General features: G+C 42.2%; 1 protein-coding gene across 3 annotated transcripts in view; it reads left to right on the top strand.

Moving 5' to 3' along the window:
- Window positions 1–25,522, top strand: part of PTPN14 (protein tyrosine phosphatase non-receptor type 14) — a 171,608-nt gene that overhangs the window by 73,596 nt on the left and 72,490 nt on the right. For all 3 annotated transcript variants that reach the window (XM_019428332.2, XM_019428341.2, XM_019428351.2), the window contains exon 3: window positions 10,162–10,331. In XM_019428332.2, coding sequence (XP_019283877.1) covers window positions 10,162–10,331 — 170 coding nt within the window. The remainder of the gene's footprint in view (window positions 1–10,161; window positions 10,332–25,522) is intronic.

Genomic DNA, 25,522 nt, shown 5'->3' with positions numbered 1-25,522 from the left:
CACGTGCTGAAAGAGTTATAGGCTCGGTCTTTGGCCTCCTGGACTTGGGTTCAAATTATAGTTGTGTCATTTGTTAGGTGTCCTTGGAAAAGTTACCGTGCTTCTCTGGGCATCGGTTTTCTCACCAATAAAGTGGAAATAATGATAACCTTACTTATCTTATGGGACTGTTGTAAATATTAAAAGAGATACAGTATGGAAAATGCATAGTGCTGCATCTAATATTGACAACTGTCCCAATTTGAGAGTCTTAAAAATTTTTCATTGAAGAGAATCTTGAGCAACTGCAATGTGCCAGGCACTGTGTTAGGACTTGATGAGGGAAAATAAATAAGGTGTAATTTTGTTTTCAAGATATGCACGGGTGAGTAGGGGAATCCAGCATTTACATAAGCAGTTAAGGCTGAATGCGATCTAGGGGCGCCTGGGTGGCTCAGTCGGTTAAGCACCCGACTCTCGGTCTTGGCTCAGGTCATGATCCCACGGTTCATGAGTTTGAACCCCTCATCAGGCTCTGCGCTGACGGTGTGGAGCCTGCTCGGGATTCTCTTTCTCTCTCTGCCCCTCCCCACTCTCTCTCTTTCTCTCTCTCAATAAATGAATAAACTTAAAAAAAAAAAAAACACAAGATTAAATGCAATCCATGCTAAAATGCAATGCAGGTGCAGGCCGGAAAGGCAGTAGCTCTTCTTAGACTTGTGCAGTACACAGTCTGTGCTGCTGACCACTGCGGCCCCGGGAGGGGAGAGGAAGTTTCAGTGAAGGATGAACAGAGCCGTCACTCTCTGAACGGGGACTTGAAGGATGCACAGGACTTCAGCAGGTGGAAAAGAAAGCAAGGCCATCCAGGGCCAGGGGAACTGGAGTCTTGAAGATCCAAGTATGCAAAAGCAGGTGCCATTCTTGGGGGCCAAGAAGGCATCTCTGTGAATCCCCAGGCAGAGTCTAAGGTGCATGCGGAGGCGGGTCTGGAGATGTGGACGGTAATAATTACTCTCAGCAGAGTATTGCTTCTCTCAGTGAGAGGGCAAAGGTCAGACCCAGATCAGCCCACAACTGTGTTGTCACAAAAGACAAAGCAGTGAAGTCTAGGTTCTGCTGTCACGTGTCTGTTGCAGTGTGATTGATCTTCTAATGCGAAGGTGGGGTTGACATTTAATGCTGGCTTTATTTTGACATGCTCTAAATGGGTGCATTCACATTAGAGCAAATCACTTTCTTTTTTTTTTGATTGTATGCTTTTGTTCTGTGACAGATGACATGGAAGGTATGGCCTTTTGTGAAACAATGCTATAGCTGCTTTCAAACGAGAGGATGCGATCACGCAACCTCCTACTTTGTTCTTCATTTGCACACACACACCTGGAGGAGGAGTGCATTCTTTCCCCAGAAGCAGGAGGAGGAGGGGATGGACACAGGGTCTGCTCTACTCGCTTGACTTTCTTTTTGTATTTGGGTCATTTTCCAAGTAGAGTTGATGGAGCTTGAGAGGAGGAAGTGGAAATCTATCTAAAATACAACAGAATGTTGAGTCTTTATTAAGGCTTGGAACTCAGATCTGGTGGGTATTTGGCTTTGCTGTTAGAAGGATTCTGTAGTTGGGGTGCCTGGGTGGCTCAGTCAGTTAAGTGTCCAACCTTGGCTCAGGTCATGATCTCACAGTCTGTGGGTTCGAGCCCCACATCAGACTCTGTGCTGACAGCTCAGACCCTGGAGCTTCTTCAGATTCTGTGTCTCCCTCTCTCTCTGCCCCTCTCCTGCTTGTGCTTTGTCTTTCTCTATCTCTCAAGAATAAACATTGGGAGGCCTGGGTGACTCAGTCAGTTAAGCGTCTGACTTGTGCTCAGATCATGATCTTATGGTTCGTGGGTTCAAGCCCCACGTTGGGCTCCTGTGCTGACAGCTTAGAGCCTGGAGCCTGCTTTGAATTCTGTGTCTCCCTGTGTCTCTCACCCTCCCCTGCTTGCACTTGTCTCTCTCTCAAAAATAAATAAACATTAAAAGAAATGTTTAAAAGAATAATTAAACATTAAAAACAAAAATTTAGAAGTGTTCTGTAGATGTATCCTAGACATTTTAAGAGCTTTATCTTAGGGAAAGGAAATTAACTTTGATTTAATTCTTGATCTACATTAATTATAATTTGTGTTTTGCCACTTCATTTAGTCATTTTAAACATGGATTTTATTTTTTAAAGCTGTTTTAGCTCCATGGCAAAACCGAGTGGAACGCAGTGGAACATACCTCCTGCACCCCCCCCCCCACTCCTATCCCCTCCCCCACGCCAGAGTGGAACATGTGTTCCAGGCGATGAGCCCACATTAACACATCATCATCACCCCGATCCATCGTTTACATTAGGGTTCACTCTTGGTGGTGTTCACTGTGTGGGTTTTGACAAATGTATAATGACATGTATCCATATGGTAGACTTTATGAGGCTCACATCTGGTTTTGAATGTATCGATGTGCTGCCATTTCAAGTGGCATTTAGAGGACCCAGACCTGGTTCGTAGGGTCAGCAAATACAATCAAGCCCCAAGGGAAGCTGAACATGAGAGGGTCCCAGATCCCAGAAACCCTAGAGCTTAGAAAATAGGACAAACAAGAAACAAAGCAAAGGGAACAGTCCGTGCTGAGGTACAGAAACAGGAAAGCACGTGGAATTTTCAGGGAAGGGCAGAGTTCATTTTGCACTGATCTGTTTGTGTGTGTGTGTGTGTGTGTGTGTGTGTGTGGAGGGGTGGGTGGAGAGGTCATGTCAGGGAGGGTAGGAGTGTAGAAAGGCAGGCAGGAGACTGCTTTTGAAGGGTTTGATGTATCTAGCCAGGGAGTTTTAACTGGATCCTGTAGGACATTGTGTCTAAAATGTGTCACAAGAATAATTAAAATAAATCTCCAACTTTTAATGTCACATACTGTGCTGAGTGCCCTCCCCATATCAGTTCATCTGATTCTCATTTCAACTCTGTGCGGTGGCTTCTCTGGCCGTCTCCATGTTACAGACGGGGCCATCACAGCACAGGATGACCTTTTGGCCGTGACTGGGCTTGTCCTCAACCCCAGGCAGGCTGCCTCCACTGTTCGAATTCCTGGGCATGTGTAGTGGCAGAAAAGGAGTGTAGTAAAATGCTTTGGGAAACACCTCCATAAATGCTATTTTTTTTAAAGGTGTCGAACTCAGTGTTTCACAATTATTTTAGCCTTCTGTAAAATCCTCTTTGAATTGTTTGGAGAATAAAATGCTGCCGTGAGATGGGGAGACATCTAAGGACTTCAAGGCAGAGTGTGACTGACATGAACACCTTGCATTTTCGGAAAAGAACCAAATAGCAGAAAGAGAATGAGGATTGGGGTGACAGGAAGGACAGAGATGCTAGCTGGGTGAACTTAATAACCTGGCTACGGGAAATAAAATGAACTCCTTAGGAAATTTTTTTTTTTAATTATTTTAAGTTCAGAAAAAAAATTGGGTATGAATTTCTGGCAAGGAACTTTTATTAAGGGAAAGACATAAGATGACAAGGCTCAGAAAATTGGAATTCTGATAATATAGTTAAAACACGTTTGGATTAATGGATGTCACCCATTTCTCCAAATGAGATGTTAGGTGGAACTTAAGTGGAAAAAATAGAGCTGTTATGTTTGCAGAGGGGATGGTTATCTGGAACCCCGGCTCCTTGTGCCCTTCCTACCTTCCAATACAGTTTGAGAATCACTGACCTGGGATAAGATAGGAATAGTTAACATAATGTGTCTTATGACTAATTCTCACATTTTAAAAATAATTGCACAGAGAAGCAGCAGGTCTCATGGCTGTGAGAACTGCCTGACTTTGAGTCCTGCCTCTGCCGCTTATCACCAGTGTAATCCTGGATAGTTATGGAACTGCTCTGTGCCTCAGTTTCCTCATCTGTAAATGGAGATGGTAAAGTAGCAACCTCCATGAGTTGTTGGAAGGGTTAAAAGAGTTAGTTTTGTCAGTTGTTAGTATTACAGAGCCTGGCACTTGGAGGCACTCAATACGGCAGTCTTCTCACCACATGGGCTGTCTGGACTCTGACACAACCCTTCCAAAGATGGGACTCTGACCCTTTTATAAATCTGTTGGTTTCATTTTTAGATGGCTTGAATTATTAGAAGCCGTGATCATACATTGAGCCAAAACTCTTTCAATTCCTTGCATAGTTATTAAGATTGTATAGTCCACTAGGATAGCCACTGGCCACATGTGTCCATCGAATACTTGAAGTGTGGCTAGTTTGAACTGAGATGTGCGGTAAGTATGAAAATACACATCGGATTTTGAAGATCTAGTATGAAAAAAAAGTTAAACTATCTCATCATTTTTATATTAGTTACATGTTGGAAGCCTACTGTTTTGAATACACTATTTTAAATGAAATTTAAAATTAATTTCATTTCTCTGTACTTTTTAAATGTAGCTGTTAGAAAATTTAAAGTTGAAGATGTGGCTTACATTATATTTCTACTAAACAGTGCTAAGAGTGGCAAGGAGGCCATGTTAATAGTAATAATGACTATCAAGAATTTTATTGGAATATAAAGGATTCTAATAAAATGTAGAAATCTGCTAGAATTATTTTCTTGAGGGATACTCCTGACTCTGCTTTTAATTAGAGAATCATAAGTGGAGGAAGAATAAGTAATTTCACAAAGGTACCTTCATAGTTAAACTCTATTCAAGACAGAGAATCTATTCTTGAGAATGCTGAATTTGATAACTCTTGGACCTCCCTTAAGACTAGACTGACAGCTCTGGTTTTTAAAGGAGCCTAAAAAAGAATCCCTGATCATTTCATAGGGTGGGTGATTGTCCTCAGATTTATCCCCTTGTTCTTTTGCAAATTTATATTTGCGTTTGAACTCAAAGGTGATTTATGCCAAGCTGTGGGCCACAGTAGGAATGTCCCACATTTTGCTATTCTCATAACAGCTAGAGTTTATAAAGATACTGAATCTTGACTAGCTTAAGTGAAGTTACATTAAGGATATATGTATGGTCTGATTTTATGCTAATCTTTTGGGCATTGGTAACAACATAATGTGCAATTATAAGAGTATTCGGTTAAATGGAATACTTCATTTCCTGGCCCTGTTGATAATAGTGGAAATTGCTGTGTTTTGGAGCCTGCTTCCCCTTATCCATATACGTTTGTATTTGCAGTGGACTAAAATAACATTGATTAAGAATCAGCTGAAGAAGACTGTGGGAGAGATGTCTGGTCTCTGAATTTTGTGTTGCTTTTTGTCTGTATAAAGATTATAACGTGAAATCTTACTAGCTTAACGTCCGTTCTCTGAGGCAACCTGGCACCCGTGTCTGGTTTCTAGATACAAGAGACTGTAGGTGAAGTAATTTCCCCTGTCTTAACTCGTAAGTCTTCATCTTTTTGTATATTTTGAGTGAGCTGTACAGCCTCAGAAGAGTGATTTTTTTTTCTTGGTTAGGAGGTTTGCTTCTTGGGTCGATGTGACTCTGCAGTGTCTTTTCCTCTACTTTTGTGAAAGATTGGCTAGGAAAATGAAGGGGGTGCAGTTGTTAATTATAGACGTGTCAGTTCCAGAAATCCCAGACCTACCCAGAGTAGAGGTTGATTGCACACAAGTTGTTTTTTTACAGTCATCCGACTGATGTATAGTGGTTTATTTTCCAAAGCCGTTGGAATGTAATAGCGTGAAGTGCCGTTTCAGAGCCTGCTTATAGTCATCTTTTGAAGTATTTTCCATGCCTCAGTGAAAGTTTTAATGCCTGTATGTAATTCCTGTATATTTTATGTGGAGGTACACCAACTCTGTTTCTTAATTTACAACTGAAGCACTGGGTATGACAGGCAACCAATTACAGCGTAATGCAAGATATTTTAAATGTTTGCTTCTGGATGATTAACTCTTCAAAACGCTTGAGATAAGATCATGGATTTAATCCCTGGTCATTGCCAAGACTGCATCTGTAACCCTTGCAGATAGCATGAAAGATGCGTCTTTGGTCACAAAACTGGAAAAGCAAAATCCTCAAAAAGAATCTTCCCCTAGTCACAGCTAACGTGGGGGATTCCACTATCTCTGCAAATAAATGAACAAACAAATCAGAACACCCCCAGACTATTTTTAAAGGCCTTTATTCACTAGAATCTTTTTCCTGGTGCTTGGATCTTACTTTGGCACTAAAATATTCACACACAAATCTGCCGCTTAAGAAACTAGCATATTTTTGAGTGCGCGCGTACATTTATGCTTCCTGTGTTAAAATGAGAAACTCCAAAGCAAATAGACCAGGAAACTACTCTTATGAAAATGTCATGTTAGTGTGTCTTTCCTTACACTGTTTCTCAGTAGTGCATTTTTAGTCATTGATTCACAGATGGGGTTCCTCTCCCTGGGCACCGGTTCGTCTGTCTTCTTTTTCCTTCACTGCAGTGAGCTCACTGCAGAATTCAAGGTAACCAGACCCATTTTCTAAAGAAAACTAGAGAAATAAAATGGGATTAATAGCTCACCCAGAGGTATCGTGAGGGTTCGCCAGACCTGGCTGATGTTTGGAGCTTCAGAGATTAAACAAAACTGTTTGGGGGTATGTACTCGGGCAATATGATGGGATCTTTCTGGCCACGGAGGAGGTGGTTTCTGTTTGGAATCATCTACCACATTCTGCTAAATCATGGGGCAGTGGTTAGCAGGGAAGCTCAGCTTTCAGAATTCAGCTGGAGTTGATGGCAAGTCAATTATGAACCAGCCTGGTGTGGTCTCAGCTGGGCCTGAGGGGATTAATGGTCCCTTGGCTAATACACAGGAAGTTGATTGATGCACTTGTTGGTTTAAGTGAGAGGTTAGTTTCTGATGCTATTTCCTGAGAGGCACTGCGTAAGATACGGCAGAATAAACTCGTGCTGCATCGTGAACTTAAATAGAGCAGGCTAAGAACTTTGAGACAGTCTCTCTCCTCTGTTGAATACTCCAGGGCAGGGATATAGCTAGAGGAAGAATGGGGTGGGGGTGGCAGGGTGGGAATAGAGAAGGTGACTTTGGGCATAGCTTCACAAAATGGTGTGGGGTTAGGGATCTCATAAATGGACTTTCCTTCCCACCAGATAACTGAATTCAGCACTTAAAAAAAAAATGTTTATTTATTTATTTTGAGAGAGAGAGCGCCCTGGAGAGCATGCACGCGAGCAGGGGAGGGGCAGAGAGAGGGAGAGAGAGAATCCCAAGCAGGCTTCGCAATGTCAGCATAGAGCCCGATGTGGGGCTCGCTCTCACAAACCGTGAGATCATGACCTGAGCTGAAATCGAGAGTCAGAGGCTTAACCGACTGAGCCACCCAGGCGTCCCTGAGTTCAGTGCTTCTAAAACTGGTTATTCTGGCCTCTTAGGTAGGAACTGTATCTTCCAGGTTACCCGCCTCTCTCAGCTCTGCCTTATGCTGGACACCCCATTTCTTGAGTAGTAATATTGTAGTAATATAGTTACTCCAGTGGATAAATGCATGGTAGCTCACTCAGGTAGTCTGTGTCCTCTGGGGGGGGGGGGGGAACCAAAACTCTTTTTTTTGGCAAAATTGATTATAGGATGTTTATGCATTTAATGTGGACCATTTCTAATTTGAATGTTACTAATTTGAGTGACTGTTGTAATTTGAATGAAGTATGATCATGAAATTATACCCTCTAATGTCAGGACTGCTTTTGGTGAAAGTTAATAAATCATGGCTGGCCTGTTAAGCAACTGCAAAGCTTGTCCCTCCCTTTCTCCACCCAGGCTTATAAAAGGGCTTCTTTTCCAAAGAAAATAACTATTACGTAGCATGTCACTGTTTATATATATTACCTCATTTATTATATGCAGACTCATTCCTAGCCACCCAAAATGCAGTGACATACCCTCACACAACACTGTGTCCGTTCGGAATTCAGTATAATGCAGAACTGCCTTGGGCCCTTTTCAGACGGTCTGTTCAGTACCCAGATTACCTCATTTTAAGATTAGCTTAAGCCTACATCATAGATCCCCTAGGACAGCATCAGAGCGATGTTCCAGTGTCCCATAAACACCTGTAAGACTAAAGCACATCTGAGCGGAGGGACTATTTTGTGATGATTTTTCTTCTTACATCTTTTAGGTTTTTATGTTACTTACGGGCCTTCCAGCTTCTACTCTTGCCTGCTTTTTTTCATTTATCTCCAGGTAACCTCTATCCTCTAATTCTGTGGTTCATAGGCATGCCAGGAGTGCTGATGAAAAAGATTTCTTGAGGCTTGCCTGCTTTCATTTACCGATGGTGACGATGATTGATAATGATAGTAGCAGCCACAGAGAGCACCATTCCCGAAGCAGTTAATTTACACGTGCCATGCGCACAGTGGACAGACACGATATCCCTGATACCCCTCACAGCCTGTGCATGATAGCAGTACGACCCCGTCTTATAGATGGGAGCTCTGACCCTCTGGAGCCTCAGGAATTTGTATAGGGTTATTAGGACAGTGAGTGCAAGTGCCCGGAGGTGGATAGACTTCACAGCTCGTCTTCTTTCTACTCAGCCACATTTCATTTCCTCTACGTCATCAGTCACAGTAGAACAACCACCAGACTCACCGAAGCTGGGAAGTGAACAAAATAGGGTCAGAATTCAGGCAGCTTGTCCAAGTTGATGGAGCTATAACCTTGGTTCTGTGTGTTGGCATTCTGTTGCTCAAGGGATGCAGATTCCTTATGTGAGCTTGCCCTTTAAAACGTCATGGAGTAGCGGCGCCTGGGTGGCTCAGTCAGTTAAGCATCTGACTTCAGCTCAGGTCATGATCTCATGGTTTGTGGGTTCAAGCCCCATATTGGGTTCTGTGCTGACAGCTCAGAGCCTGGAGCCTGCTTCGGATTCTGTGTCTCCCTCTCTCTCTGTCCCTGCCCTGGTCGTGCTCTCTCTCTCTCTCAAAAATAAATAACGTTTTTAAAACATCATGGAGCAAAGCTGGGGAAATCATTGCTCCCATCTGAAAGTACATGCATTTGAAAATATCCTTGAGAGTGTTTTGGTCTGTAGCCTTAAGTAGGCAAGGACATGCCTGGTTTTCTAGGGAAGTCAGAATCAAGACTTCTGGTACAGATTTTGGTAGGGTTGTGGCAGGGATTGATCTGTGATACCGCTGATGGGACAGCCAGCTGGAGTGGGAACATCAGCACAAGAATGCCTTTGGAAATTAAACATCGAAATGAAAACGTTCTTTTGAAGGCAAATTTCCAGGTGTGCTGTAAACTGTGCTAAGCTATAATTGAAATATAAAAGAAAATTTCAAAAGCGGTGATCTATTTTTTGGTGATTGTTGTGCTAATCCTGAAATCCTAGTGTGAATTAATATAAAGACAAGATTGGATGCATAAAAGTACCTGTTTTAATCATTTAGCACGTTGTTCAAAACTAAACTGGTTGAGGCTTCAAGTGTAAGGGTGAAAATCTTACTTTCATCTATCAAATCCCACCGTAATCTGCCAAGAACAGCCACCAGGGGCTCCCCTGGCAGCTGCGAAGACATCCTTCCATTCTCAAAGCTTGATATGGGGGAGAGATTTGCTGCAGTTCATGTATAATGAAGTGGTCGAGGCTGATGTTTTTGAAAGTACTTCATTAAAACTCAAAAGGAGTGAATCAATTTTCCGTTGAAATCTGGTACTGTATGGAAATATCCTGCAATGTGGAAGCTTTCATTTGGCAGAAGGTTTTGTCTTAGGAGTTGAGTACCAAGTTACTTTGCAGCAGGTGCAAGAACTGTGTTTGCCTTTGCCAGCATGTTCCACGTGACATCACGAGGCATTCAGAAGCCACAGGAAAGTCGGCCTTGAGAGCGTAGGAAAAAAGCCAACCCTGTCCCCACCCCTGCACCCCACCCCCTTCCCAAACACCGGTGCATCAGTACCCACATGTACCAACAACAGCGATGGCTATGGATACTATATCGGATAGCCCCTGTGGATTGTGTGCATGTGGTTTCTTTTGGCCTGTCCTAAAGTCAGAAAGTAAATGCTGGATCCTCGTGTCCGAACTGGGAAAGCAAACGTGGCGTAGGGCGTCAGAGTCTTGCTCTCCTGTGCAGTCTTGGGGGTACCCCTGATAAACATAGACTGATGCTATTTTACTCTTTCGTCTAGACACACTACTTTGGCCTTTGGTTTCTCAGCAAGAGCCAGCAAGCACGATGGGTGGAGCTGGAGAAACCTCTGAAGAAACATCTGGACAAATTTGCTAACGAGCCTCTGCTTTTCTTCGGAGTCATGTTCTATGTGCCAAATGTGTCATGGCTTCAGCAGGAGGCCACAAGGTAGGTGCATTTTTTTCTGGGTTGTGCATAAGGGCGTGGATCAACTGTGAGGCTTCAGATGAAGTAGATGAGCTGGCTGATTTGGGGGGGGTGTAGGTGTAGGTGGGTGTAGTTGGGGGGGAGGGTGGAGTAGTTGGGGATTGTTTACCAGTTGCTTCGCAGCTTTAGAATCGTTGTTTGAATCCATGGTGCCGACCCCGGTGGTTCCCTATGATGCTAGTCAGGTAGCAGTGATCCTGAGCCAGTAGAGCATTGTGCCTGGCAGCATAGAAGTATTAGTTGAAGTCTATGGGTAGAGTAGATGGGCTAGAATTTAATAAAGAATTAACTATCTACGGGGCGCCTGGGTGGCTCAGTTGGTTGAGCATCCGACTCTTGGTTTCGGCTCAGGTCGTGATCTCACGGTTTGTGGGTTTGAGCCCCGCATCGGGCTCTGTGCTGATGGCATGGAGCCTGCTTGGGGTTCTCTCTCTCTCCCTCTCTCTCTTCACCTCCCCTGCTCGCTCACTCAATCTCTCTCAAAATAAAAAAAATAAGCATAAAAAAAAAAAAGAATTAACCACCTAATACTTCTTTGTTCTACTCTTGCCCTTAATATGCTCCCAAGCAAAATGTAGCATCAGACTTTGGATTTGAGGATTAAAAACATAACTAATGATGGGAGCAGAGTTGAGGAGAACGTTGAGAAGGGTGAGAGTTTTGCTTGTCCTGGGTCACAATAGGAGGAGACAGGGAGCCGTCGGTAGAGAGGAGACCTGGGATTGGTCCCACCCTCCTGCTCATTGGCTGTCTTGCCTGGAAGAAACCACCTGCCATCTGTGAAGTGGTTTTTCCCTTATCTGTAAAGTGAGGGGTTTGCATGTTTCTAAAGTCTCATAGTGATTCCATGAATGAAGCAGTTGGTGTTGGTTGGTGTTAGTACGGTTCGCTTATTGGTAAGAGTTTTCCATTAAAATATGCGGAGGGGTTGTCTTCTCATCAAATGGTTCTTTCTGGTAATAAGGAGAATTACATCAAGCTTCTACTTTCCACGTTTTTCTTGGCTCATGGCATTCAGAGTACTAGGAAGCAGTACCAATAACACTGCAAAGTAGGAATATTGTATTTGATTATTGCATGTGTGGTTTCTTAGATTTAAAATTTTTATTTTATTTATTAAAAAATTTTTTTAAGTTTGTTGATTTGAGAGAATGAGAGAGAGAGAGAGAGGGAGAGAGAGAGAGAGAGAGTGAGTGTGTGTGTGTGTGTGTGTGTGTGTGTGGAAGGGGGAGTGGCAGAGAGAGGGAAAGAGGGAATCCCAAGCAGACTGCACGCTGACAGCAAGGACCCCAACTTGGGGCTTGATCCCACGAACCCTGAGATCATGACCTGAGCCAAGACTGAGAATCGGATGCTTAACTGACTGAGCCACCCAGGATGCCCCAAGATTTTAAAATAGGAAGCACTTAAAATTTTTATGTCCATTTTAAGGTGATAGTTTCCATCTTCTTTTTTTTTTTCTTTTTAAAATAAAAACTATCGTTAAATAGGTGGTATTTCTGTCAGCAGAGGCCATGAAATAGCTCACAGCCTGACCAGAAAACCTGTGTTCCATCTTTCAGGTATCATTCATTTGAAGCACTTGGTTGGAAACTGTTGTGCACTGTTTTCCGGTTTTTTTCACTTATGTAGTTTCTTTTCTGTGCACGAAGTTATTAACTCCTCCAAATGGGACAGTTTCCACTGGCTTCTGAATCTTCCTTGACTACTTTACACAGTGTCGGGAACACAGCATTAGGTTAATAAGTACTTGCTGATTCATGGCTCTTGGACTGTGAAATGCAAGGCAGTGGGTAACAAGGAGGAAACGCAGACTATAAATTAAAACATATTGGGCAAAGTTCAGTCTGTAGGAAAAAAACGAAGTGTTGTTACTCTAGACAGACTTATTCTGTAAAGTCAGTTGTTAAGGAGAAGAAATTGAAATAAAAGGTAAGGGACTCAGAAATTGTCCTTTATGAAGTTAAAAAAGGTTGTTTAAGCTTAGAAAAATGAAGGCTTAGGGCCCCTGAGTGGCTCAGTCAGTTAAGTGTCCAAGTCCTGGTTTCGGCTCAGGTCACCATCCCATGGTCTGTGAGATTGAGCCCCACGTCGGGCTCTGCACTGACAGTGTGGAACCTGCTTAGGATTCTCTCTCTCCCTCTGTCTTGCTCTCTCTCTCTTGTGGGGGGGAATTCTGTGTTAACTCTGGAGCGCAAAATTTGGGCCAATAATAAGTGAAGTGCAAGGAGTTGAAAGACTTTGGTTATTTGGCTCAACATAAGAACACAGTTTCTAATAAGTAAAGCCATAAAAAGGTGGCACAAGCACACCTATAACAGGGTGAGTGCCCTAGTTTATGGAAGTGCTGTGGCACTGAGTGGGTAGATGGGGTGGTGTCTTGGAGAGGAGACCGCCATATTGGGTAGGATGTTGGACTAGATCAATGGTTCTCAAACAGACCAGGGCTTGCTATATTGTAATTACCTGGAGCATTTATTATAAATGTGATTCTAGGGCTGTAACAGAAGTCTAAATTGAAATGTCTAGGGCTGAGCATCAGGAGTATATATTGTTTAAAATAAATGATATTCGGGTGGTTCTGATTTTCATCCCGACTTGGTAATTAACAAATTAGTTAACCTCTAAAGCTCTTTGCGGTTTTAGATTTTCCAGGTAAGTAAACTTAATGCCAGATTATTTGACTGTCAATATTTGCATTCACAAGCTGAAACAAAAAGTGTTTTAAATCTCAAAAATTTGAGTTATAAAGTAGGAATTTTGATGGTAGGGGTTATTGAGACTGGAGATTCGATAGGACTTCTTTCCTTTTCCTTTAGAATTTCTTTTTTGCTCAGTTAGCTTGGTTCATTTAAGATGAACTTTGATAAGGAGAGAATGAAATCTTTTCCAACCGAGGTTTTTGAAGCAAACTCTGTTATTGTCATTTGATCAGAAAAACTAACAAAGAAAACAAAATGTTGAAGGACATTTTTTAGGCTTAAACATGGAACTAAACTGTATATATGTTAGGTGTGACCTTCTCTTTATGGCAAAGAACGTTTAAAGTTAGGAGCTAGGTTAGCATGAGGAGTTGGGGGTTTTTGGTTTTGTGGGGTTTTTTTCCAGCATTACAGAAATTTTTGTTGCTCCAAGGAACCCTAAAACTGGAATGTGCCAAGGGACATCAGAGCAAGTGAAAGACTTTAGTTGGGGAGATGAGAAAATAAGCGAGAGAAGTGGTGTAAGTAAAGAAAGGAGAATTGATGGAGAAGGAGGAGAGAGAATGACATATACTTGGGAAGTGACCCAGGTGTGATTCGTGAGCTGTACCATGGGTTGTAGGCATATGGACTGGAGTGCAAAGGAGCCCTGGTTTGGACAGAATGACATTTTAAAATGAGCAAGGTTCCTGGGTTTGTTGTTGGACACAAATAAATGAGCTGAACTCAAGGTGAAGAATGCTACCAGGGCTCCTTAGGAGCCTGTGGGGATCTGAGCCTTCTTGGGAGGTTTTAGAAGCATCAGGGTCCAAACTGAATACTGAAACTGTCTTCCAGGCAGAGCAGCCAAGGAGAAGCAGCGGTGATAGGGCAGGATTCCAGAGGAATGTTTCACAGAAGGCCCCAACAACATTCATTAGGAGCGGGTTAGTGACTAACTCTTAAGCTATTTGCTGTTACCCGTGTTACCAGGCGTCTGAGGTGGAGATGTGCTGCACCTGGGATCTGCAGTGTCTGACACAAAACAGTTAGTCTTTGTGATGCCCCGCAGAGTAAGATATTTGCATAGATTAGAAATAGGAATCCGTCTTTCACTGTGGGCAAGCCCTCGGAGGAGGCAACCATTCAGCCATCTGCGCTTAAAAAGTAAGCCTTTGTCTGGAGCCAACCAAACTCGTTTTCACCCAACACATGTTGGCAAAGGTTTGGCTACTTCTATTTGAGAAGAAAACAGGTTCTATAGCATTAGTAGGGCCCGGCCATGTCTTCTTTCTGAATAAGGAAAAAGAATTTAGAATTAGCACTCAGGTTGTTTGGGGGGATGGGGTGTTTGTGAACGCACATATCTCAAGATACATAGCAGTGGAAGGAGGATGTATTTAAAAGTTTGTGCTTCATTTCTTGTCCCCAGACAGTTCCACCCTTGAAAACTTGCAGGTTAATAGAGTCCTGGGAACAGTACAACAAAAATTTGAGAATGATGTTGATTGCACACTGTTCAAGAAGGTGATTTACTTTCTTCAAATGATCAAGTCCATATTTTTTTAAGTAGAAAATTGAGAAGCTCTTTTTTTTTTTTTTTTGACATTAATTTTGACATACTGTGTCTCGTCTCATCTGGATATGATTTTCGGAGAACAAATGTCTTCATAAGAGAAGGAAACCTGCCGAGGTACTATGATTGAGTTGGAGAAGAAATGGACAATTCAAGCCCTACATTTAGGTGATAATTGAACAAGAAGGCAAAAGATGTCAAAAGGAGAATTCACATAGGCATACACACGGAAGGAAAAAAATCTCGGTATTCTTACAGAAGTGCAAAAAAGCTGATACAAAGGACACTAGTAGACAGATGGAAGATGAGTCATGAAACCATAGGAATTAAAGAGATTAAGACCAGGGTTTGTTAGCCCCACTCCAAAGTCTAAGATACATTACCTTGGGGCTTGAAAAATGTTAGTTTTCCCACTTTGGTTAAAATGACTCAAGGGATGGGACCACCGTAATTTTTTCCACTTTGCTCCCCCTATTCCTTTCCACCAGCTCTGCTGTTCAGTGAAGGGACTCTTGTTCGCGATTCCTCTCTCCCCATCATGTTCTCCTCCTGACTCAAAGGAAAGATTTTTGTAATGTGTTTTAATGATTTGCATAGCAACAGGCTCAGTATAAACAGAGGGTTTTCAGATTTTTCTGGCCACAGAAAGAAGAGAGATGGTTTGTGAGAAGTGGAGAAATTCGTCGTCAAACAGAAGGATACTTAATAATAGCAAGGGGAAGCCAGAAGAGTGCTGGCCAAGGTTACGCTTTTAGTTTCGCTCTGGGGTTTTTCCAAGTCTTCTCTCCAGCGAGGAAGCTCCTGTTTAGTTTTTTTCAATACGAAAGAGTTGAAAAGAGTAATTTTTTTTCAAGGTGAATTTAGGCTGCAAAGTGTAAGTTGCTGACCCTGTGGTTTCTAAAATTTTTAATTCTCAGACACCTTTCTTTCACCAAAACATGTTTGTCTTTGCACTGCTCACTGTTGAATGGTACATTTGCATGGTGCAAAGAATCTTCTGATTGTCCTGATGAAATCAGATGACCTTTCCTTCTTTTCCAGGACAGGTTTGTAGCCTGCCTGTTGGGGGCAGGGGCGTGGGGTGGCTGCCCACCCTCCTGGCTGTGTAGAAGCAAAACCAGGAAGCCAGTGCTCTAGCCAGCACAGCTGCTCCCCTCGCCAAGGACAGGCTTAGCACATCTGGTACATCTAGTGGATATTCCAGGGCTGTGGGACCTGTTCCAAGCTCCCTCTGTCGAGTGGGTGCTTCCTCTGTGTTTTCTGAGCTTCTCAGCCTCACTAGGGCTCCCTACTTCTAAGCTCATGGTTCTTCTGTGCAGCTTCTCAAGTACTGGTCCATGAGGCTGAATGCTAGCCCGCTAGGTTTGGCTTCCCGTTATTATCAAAAGGACTTAAGAAGTACTCGATCTCTGCTTGGGCCCATATAGGGCATTCTTCAAGGTTAAATGAAGTTCCTGCCTGGGAAGAACTTGCTGGACGAGATGTCATTCCATTAACTGGGAATAAATGCCCACGTTGAAAATTGCACTGTTTAGGTACTGTAAAGAGGGGGGGGTGCGTTTCTTCGTGACGGTGAGTGACAAGGGAGTTAGGTTAGTAAGTTTTTAGACTATCATGGGGGCTCTTTCCCTCCAGTTACATATTTGGGCATATGGCATTGATGGCAAAACCAAATTAGTTGAAACCTTACAATTCCCATCAAGGCCAAAATGGTATTTTGAGTTTTTTCTTTAACTAAGTTTCAGGAAGTCGTTCCAGTGACCTTACAAAAGCTTTCTTCACCTTTCCTTTCTTGTAAATACCAGTGCTGTCCCCGCTTAGGCTCTTGCAATGCGCCTTGAGTGCTATTGTAAACAAGTCAGCGTTCACCCAATGTTTAAAGTGTCTCTTTTAAAAGCTCTAATTATGGTAATGTTTCCATTTCCTTTTACAACACCATTTATTTTGTTCCTCCGGTTCTTTGAGTTCTTTTATTATTTTGAAATGTCATTTTAATGGCTATTTAAAGTTTGCCCTTGGGCTGGGAAATAGGGACTCCCTTCAAGTCAGACTTAAGATTCAGCATGAGTCCGCCTTAGATAATATAATTTGCTGAGAATGGCAAATCCTCTTCTGGCCAGCTCCAGCTGGTGAATGGGAACTTGTTCTCTCTCTCTCTCTCTCTCTCTCTCTCTTTCTCTCTCTCTCTCTCTCTCTCTTTCTCTGTTGATAGTTGAGAACAGAGTTGTTTCTGCCAGATATTTTAGATATTTTAAGATGCCATTGATACTAGGATTTAACCTTAAACATTCTTCTGGGTGGGTAATGTATCGTTTAATGGGATCAAGAGAGGAAAATGGCTGTTTGTAATAAGCAGAGAAGCCTTGAAGGGAAGAACTGCTACCCAAAAGATTAGTTGATGAAAATGTTGGTTGTCATTTGCACTATTTTGCATTTCAACTATTATGAAACACCTTTCCCTGTTAGGCACTTTGCCAGTCAGAACGTGAAATGTACACATCTCCACAGTCCCCCTCTTTTGCAAAGAGCTGTATCTCCAAGCAGCTTTTAATTTCATTTCCATGTATTTGATTTATTGCAGTTTGAGTTTGACCTTACAGCGAACGTTGCTGACCCTACATACCTCCTGGAGAAGGCTTTCTCACTGTTTTGGTGAAAGCCAGAGGGCCTGGCAAGGGTCTTTCAAAACCAGGGCCAGCTTCATGGGCCTGTGACCTGTGCAGTGAGTTACATAGCCCTGTGCTCAGAAAGACCGTTGCCCCTGGCTTAATGCTCTGCTGGGGCCCTCTTGGAGTTGCTAACAATTTTTGAACCACGGAACCAGCATTTTTATTTTTCACTAGACCCTGTGAGTTATGTGGCCAGTCCCGCCCAGGACAGCGTCCTCCTTGCATCTCTATTCATTCTCTTCTTCTTGGTTTGTTGTTACCTTGTTAGTTGTTACTCTTGTTTTGTAGTTACTCTTAGTTAACGGTGGATCTGGGTCTACAGTTACAGGTGTGATCAAAGAGAAAAAGTAAATTAAAAAAACCCCCAAAACCCTGCCTTGGAACAAAAATAAAATTTTCGCTATCTATGCAAATAAGAAAATAGAAACGTGACCCTGGTAACCATTTCTGCTCCTGGACGTGACTCACTGGAAAATCCTACAGTCTGTTATAAAATAAATTTAATCTCCTATAGGGAAGCTGATTGATGAGTGCCTCTCATTCCTCAACTAGGATTTCTTCATGGTTTATTGTGAAAAAAGGACTCTGCAAAGTTTATGTGTCCCTTAATTAAATCAAGAGTACGCCTTAGCCACTGCTTCATTGTTCAAGTCTTCCAAATACATGGAGCTTCTTGTCCAACTCTCTAACCCCCATGCTCCAGGAAAAAGAGTTTGCAAGATATGCAGGGATGTTGTTAGCTATTTAGGCAACCTGCTGCCACTAGAAAAACAAAGTGTAGACAAATAAAATGAAGTTAACACATAAACATAATCTGTGGTTTTGGGTTTTTTGTTTTTTGTTTTTTTACTATTCTTTCCCTTTAGGGGAGAGAAAATAAATAGTAATAAAAAGTCAGAATATTTTAATAATATCACTTGACATTATTATTCATTGTAGGTGTCCTATAATGAATGGAAAAATCCAAATTTCAGAAGGAAATAGATCAGAAGTGTCATTCATATTTCAAAAGAAGCCTTCATGGAATTCATGGAATGCTAGGGTTCTTGAATGCACCTGACATTTGATTTTCACCCTTTATAAAGCAAGATGTACTTACGTATGTTTTAATCATTCGTAAAGCAAAGTTTCCCCCCAAATAGGTGAAGTAGAATACCCAAAAAACCTTTGCTTTTAAAGTGTTAAAATTACCTCATTTGCAATCATAGGTTAGTGTGTATTTGATGATGTATCCTGAACTTTTCAAAAGCAAACAAAAATCATGCTCCCGTTAAGCCATTTTGAAAATAACTCAATTTCTTTTTTTTTTTAATTTTTTTTTTAACGTTTATTTATTTTTGAGACAGAGACAGAGCATGAACAGGGGAGGCGCAGAGAGAGAGGGAGACACAGAATCTGAAACAGGCTCCAGGCTCTGAGTGGTCAGCACAGAGCCCGACGCGGGGCTCGAACTCACGGACCGTGAGATCATGACCTGAGCCGAAGTCGGACGCTTAACCGACTGAGCCACCCGGGCACCCCGAAAATAACTCAATTTCTTAAGCGAGGGTCCTAATTGCATTCTTTGTGGGTTTCTTTATTTCCAAAGATAAATTTGTTCATTCACTTAGTCATTGATTCCAAAAAAAATTTTTTTTTTAATGTTTATTTTTAAGAGACAGAGTGTGAGTGGGGAAGGGTCAGAGAGAGAGAGAGGGAGATACAGAATCTGAAACAGGCTCCAGGCTCTGAGCTGTCAGCACAGAGCTCGATGCGGGGCTTGAACTCACGAACCATGAGATCATAACCTGAGCCAAAGTCAGACGCTCAACCCACCGAGTCACCCAGGTGTCCCCCAAAATAGCTCTTTATCAGAGTTACATTGCCGAAGACTGAGAAAGATTATACATTCAATCCATGAAATAACAAAGATTTGTAATCGAGCGTAGATTAAAATTTTAGGATATTCTTTTTTTGGGTTTTTTTTTTTTTTTTTTTTTTTTGCCTTTTTTTCCAAAACTGAGTAGAACATGATGATCACAGGCACCAGTGTTTACCTTCAGCTGAGGGGTGGAGAGAGGGGAAAACAAACAGAAGCTATGGGAAGAGGTGTTTTGTCATGTCAAAGCATGCCAGCTATGCTCTCTGGATTTTTAAAAGACATCCACTTCCTTATAAAGGATTCTTAGGATTTGTAGGGGTATCATTACAATGGGTGGGATTGTGAACGGTGTGTTCGTTTCAAAATAGGTTTTTGAAAATCTTGGGAGGGGCGGGGAACCCAGGGAGTCAGTGCTTCAGAATCCTTTGCTCTCCCTTTTTCCTGGAGTCTCAGCACCGGGACCTTGGGTCGGGGTTGAGTGGGTGGGGAAGGGAGAGGGAAGGGACAGATGTGGTGTTTTCGTACATCACAGAGGCCCCCAGTGTTTGAGCAGCAGCACGGTCTGGAAAGCACAGGATCCTTCATCTTGCTTTATGGTGAGGCGGTTGTCTGACCCCACCCCAGACTTGGAAACCTCCTCTGTGGGGTTCTGTGGGAGAATGTAGTTTGCCTTCTGTCACCTGATATCATTTCATAATAATAATGATAGCAGCTAGCATATGTGTGAGGGGCTGCACTAAATATCTTAAGTGATTATCTTTTTCAGTCCTCACCGGAACCTATGAAGCGGGCACTGTTATTATCCTCTGAAGAAGGATTGTGTTTCTAACAGAAGTTTCATTACTAATGAGTAGAGATTTTGTCCATCAAATAAAGGGAATCTTTTACATTACTTTGCCAGAAAAATACATCTGTCCATATGTGCCCCTACTCCCCAGCATTTTCCAGAGCAACAGGGGGTTTAGTCTCCACCGAAATGTCAGCAAAAAAACCCAGAGGGCTAAAGTTCCCGTAAGGTCAGAGATGGTAAACGGGTACAATGAGGGTTGATTTGGGTCTACCAGTAAGTAGGTTTTGTTTCACCTGGCCATTTTTTTTCCCCAATTGGATTTGGAGGGTCACCTGGGTGTCTCAATAGGTTAAACATCCAACTTTGGCTCAAGTCGTAATCTCGCGGTTCGTGAGTTCGAGCCCCGCATCGGGCTCTCTGCTGTCAGCACAGAGCCCTCTTCGTCAAGTCTGTCTCCCTCCCCCCCTTACCCCTCCCCTGCTCGTGCTCTCTCTTACACAAATAAATAAACATTAAAAAATTGTTTTTAATTGGATTTGGATGCCTTGTGGTAATATAGGCATATGCTATATGGTTCACCCCACTTCCTGCACTGCCCATGGTGTTACAGTTGATGACATTTGCTCTCTTCCTGTGACCTGACTGGTCCTGTGGGCATTTAGACTGTGGCCACTGATACTTGGTCTGTCTGTATAACTTGAAGTACTTGGGTCAACTCATACCTTCTCATTGGCCCAGCTGGTTTCATGCCACTCAGCATCTAGCTGTCTTACCACTTTGGCCACCTGCCAGAGACTGTAGCTGGATATGGGAGGATCATTTCCCTTAAGCACTCATTTGAAAACTTTGTTTCTGTGTAAAATCACTCTGGGGTGCTAGATTACATTGCCCTGTACTTTCTGTCCTGGAGATGTAGCTCAAGTTTTTCGGATTTCCTCTCCTTATTGCTTTCAATATCTGCCTTGTTCTGATTACCCATAAATGATTCCATCCATCAGAAAGGTACCAAATGTTTGTAGGCCAAAAAAAAAGTCACTGAAATCTTAAGCAAACATGATCTATTGAAGAAAGTGTCGTTTGCCTCCTATCAAGACAGAGCAAGCTTTACTAGAATATAGTTTTATATCTAAACACCAAACACCACGCATTACAGAGGCGAGGGGTTTCATTTTAGAGAGGAAGAAACAGAACCAAGGAGATAAAGGGACTTTGCCCATGGTCACACAGCTTAGTGACAGAAGCCTGGCTCTTAATTTGATACTGGAACGGTTTGAGGTGAACCAACCAGACATACATGGCAGAGTCCATGGATAGGATTCACTCAAACTTCCAGAAAGCCTCTGCCCATCTTCCCCTCCCTTGCCCTGCAACAGCAACGACACACTGGGACTGGAAGAGATGAGTTTTGTCAAAAGGAAGGAAGTAGTTCAGACAGAAGAAAACAAAGAGTAGAGGAGAACAGGCACTTCTTTGAATGGAGTCGTTTAAATGGTGAGCATTATGTAGAGATTGGAACTAAGATGGGTCTTATTTAATGTTGTTATCAGTCATCTGCAGCCCTGGGCACAGAGGGAAAGTGCCAAGCTTCCAGATGACGCTAAGCCCTTTAGAAGAGTGGAAAATTGAGACATTGGAAATAAACAGTAGAAAGGTGTCACAGCAAGTGTCAAGTTACCAGGTGCGACTATGAAAGAATGATACTGCTTTCTGGTGCAGTTTGGGAAAGCAGGAAAGCAAGGGAGCAGGAGTAATCATAGGGGGGACATGTTGCAACACGTTTCATTTTACCCCAGCCGAACTCTCTTTCAAGGTCAGCCCGTCAATCTTAGCCTGCAGCTGGGGAGAGAGAGTAGACCTTTCGCCAGCATAAAAATGTTTCCTGCCAGCATAAAAATGTGTTACTGTTATGCAGAACAAAGCCCAGCAAATTTTACTTAAATTGAACTAAAAGCAAGTCAGACACATGATACTTTAATAGGAACTCATGGAGATAAAACAATGTTAGAAACACATGTTTTTGACTGTGACAGATGTTTTGAAGGAGGTAGTCAAGACATTTATGATGATAACTAAAGAAAGGAACCCGTAGTTCTAGGGAAGACTGGAAAAGTTCAGTAATTTGGATCCTTGAAATAAAGGACCGACTGTGGATCCTGATGGAAAAATTTGAAGGCAGGTTATGTATCTGCCAGACTGTGTTGTATATTTAGAATGATTGATGGAAGCAGCAAAGAACTGATATGTGGTTTAATCTTAAAAAAAAAAAAAAAAGCTGGGGATAAAATGTAGTTCAATAACAAGCTACTATAGTAGGGAAATATTTGTTTCTTGGTCAGGCTCGGTAAACTCAAAATTTACCTACTGTGTTTAAGGTCAATCAGGAAATGATATCAGCACAGTTTCAGAAAGCCCCTATCAGTGTGTTCAGTGCATTAAAGCACCTATCCAGAGAGTGTTTAAATAAAAAAAGATCTGTTAGAGGGTAGTGACAGATTGCTGCGAGCCTCAGAAAGTTGTGCAGGTAGGTTATCAATCACCTGAAAGAAACAGTCCTTGCCCACGCTACCTGGAAACATACAGGGAGATGCCTTCTGGGAAATGTAGTTCAGCCTAGTCGCGTTGAGCCATTACAGTACCACCAAGGGGCTTAGTACGTAATCGATGATGAACAGAATCCATTATCACGGTTTTAGTAGAAACACTATTGAATCCCCAGTTGGTACTGACTCCTGAGTTCCAGAAATCAAAATTAGCCTCAAAAGGTAATGATGTTTTGATGTAGTTGAAGATAACTTCAGATTTGTCCCTTATTCTCTGGGACACCTCCCAAAGGTGAAGCTGCAAAAAGTCATTTAAACAAAAGCTGTATTGTTATCATACATGTATGTCCCCAGGAAGGTTCTCCACCCTCACCCCAGTCCCATACAAGGGAGCAGATCTAATCCATAGAGGGCCCAGGCTGGTCCTGCTCACTGTGCTGAGGTTATCAGATGAGTGTGAGCAAAGAGGATAAGGCAGGCCTGGCCTTTGCAGCCTCACAGATGGTCAGAGCAGCTGTTCAGGGTCTTGAAGCCAGGCTGGCTGCAGCAGGAGGGACCAGGCCGACCTGATGCTAATCTTGCAGTACTTGTAACTTGAAGAGGGTGTAGTCTGGAAAAGATAAACAGATTCCAATTAAAGATTACTTAAGGAGATGATGGACTCTTGGTGAGTGATAATTATTTTGAAAAAAAAAAAAAAAAGCAAAACTAAGAAATGGGGAGCCCATTGATTTCTTTAAAGGCGGTCCTTAGCAGAATGGCCCATGGCATTCTTTAAAAATGCAGATTCTTGTACACCACGCCTGACTTCCTGAATCAAAATCTGGTTTTATCTTGTGCCACAGGTGATTCTTACACTTAATGGAATGCAACTATACCTCGATGTTCTTTCAGCAATATATGGTGTTTTGGGTTAGTAAATTCAGGTTAGAAATGCTCAGGGTGGATTTCAAGGAACTGGGGAAGAATGAAAGAGGTGCAAAGTCTGGAACATCTGGTTTAGGCTGAGAAGCTTAGAGGATGGATGGCGTGGTCTTCTTTCTAGAGTACCTGGGCATCTTCATGGGGTCCTGAAATAAGCAAAATGAGGATCCAAGATTTTGCAGGAATTTTGGTCAGTTTGTATTTCCTCTGCTTCAGAATGTAGCATTTTAGCCTTTTAATTAGTTAAGCTTTGGTAATGCATAGTAGATTATACGTAATATAATGTATGGTTTACATACATATATAAAAGTTTAGGGATATATTGTGCACGAATTTAGCGTTACCTGCATCTCTAATGAAAGCAGTAATAACAGCTGGCCTGAATTATACTACACTATGGGCCCTAGAACCTTAAAAGGGACCCTCTTCTACAATTTCCCCAGGCTTTGACATTGAAGACTTAAATTTTTTTTGATGTTTCTTTACTTTTGAGAGAGAAAGAGCGGTCGCGCACACCTACTCACACACAAGTGGGGAAGGGGCAGAGAGCAAGGGAGACAGACAGAGAATCCCAAGCAGGCTCTGCACTGTTGGACAGAGCCTGATGTGGGGCTCAAACCCCCAAACCATGAGATCATGACCTGAGCCGAGATCAAGAGTCAGACACACAACCGACTCAGCCACCCAGGTGCCCCTGTAGACTTCATTTTAATTAAAAAAAAATAAGAATTGTTTAAAACTGAGAATTCTGTACGTGGGTTTCAGTAATTCTCTTGCCATTCTCTGGTTTGTCGATTTCTACTGCATGTAGTTAAATTAAAGATGAAATAGGTAAGTTGAGAAACAGGTACAAGATATTTTCAACCAAATAAGTCTAAACTTGTGAAAACATTGAAGTTTCCTTTCATGATCAGTTTTTAAAATAGATATATCATTTTCTAGACTGGTTCATTGAATCCTTTGATTCCACCTACCAACAAGAAGCACAATCTATTTAAGTACAAAAAATTTTTTAATGCAAATTTCTGTGACTGCCTCCTTACCATACATCAAGAGATTTTGTGTTGCTTACGCGTGCACACACAACGCCCCCCTGCCCCATGATTTTGTGATGTCCTCCTTGTTAGGAGTGAATGCATTATCCTGAGAGCTAATATTCTGACAGTATTTCACCCACAAAAAATTCCATGGTTATTTTTTTTTTGAAAAGGCTTGGAAATCGTTTATCCACAGGAAGTGGGAAAATACCAAAGATAGGAGAACAGTATTTTTTATGTCTGGTTCATTTTCAAAAGGGGTGTCACAAATTGTTTAACCATGACACTGTAAAGTAGGCATTTTTCCTTTCCTACTAAATGTGATTATTTGCTAAATTGTAGCATTGTATAATTACAACTGCAATACCATTAGAAATGCATTTAGAGCTTTGAACGTCTGTAGAAGAATGCTGAGTTGACCTACAGAGATTCTTATCCATGGCTCTCCAATATTTGCATTTTACCCAAAAGCACATAGACAAAATAAGTCTAAAACATTTTACCCCTCCTTACCCTTGACTCAGTATATAAGTAATTGCATTAGAAAGCATTCAAATGAAAGAGGGAATCAATCTAGCTTTTTGACCATGGGGAATGAAATATATATATATATTTAATTGTCTAGAGTGGTATTTGCTGATATGGTGAAGGAGGCTCATTTGGGCATTGTACAGATTCTCTTCTTACGATTTGCATGTAAGAAATACAGGATTTTGTCATGATAAAGGACATTACAAATCATCAAATCTGACTCTTTATGAAACCAGCCCGATCAGAGCTGGAGCCAAGCAGCCCAGGCATCTCCTTCCAGAGCGGTGCCCCATGCTCCCATAGCCTCTGCTGGACACAGTCCAGCCCCTGCTGCACTCTCCCACCCCCAGCCACGTCCAAGGACGGGGTGTCTGCTGTTTGCAAGAAGGCCAGTCCTTCTACCTTTCTTCTGGATTCTCAAAGCTTTACCCAGGCTTACTCCAGTTTCCCATAATTTTCAAGTATCTTTAATATCTGCTTCTCACAGATTCCTTGCCTTCTGTTTTCAACCATGTCCTTTTTTCTATCTTAAAAATTAACCAC

This window comes from Panthera pardus, unplaced genomic scaffold, assembly GCF_024362965.1.
Source record: "Panthera pardus isolate Hobbes unplaced genomic scaffold, ASM2436296v1 HiC_scaffold_21, whole genome shotgun sequence".
In the NCBI taxonomy this organism is placed as follows: domain Eukaryota; kingdom Metazoa; phylum Chordata; class Mammalia; order Carnivora; family Felidae; genus Panthera; species Panthera pardus.
Note: the sequence above shows the minus strand (reverse complement) of the source record. Positions and strands in the feature narration are given on the sequence as shown.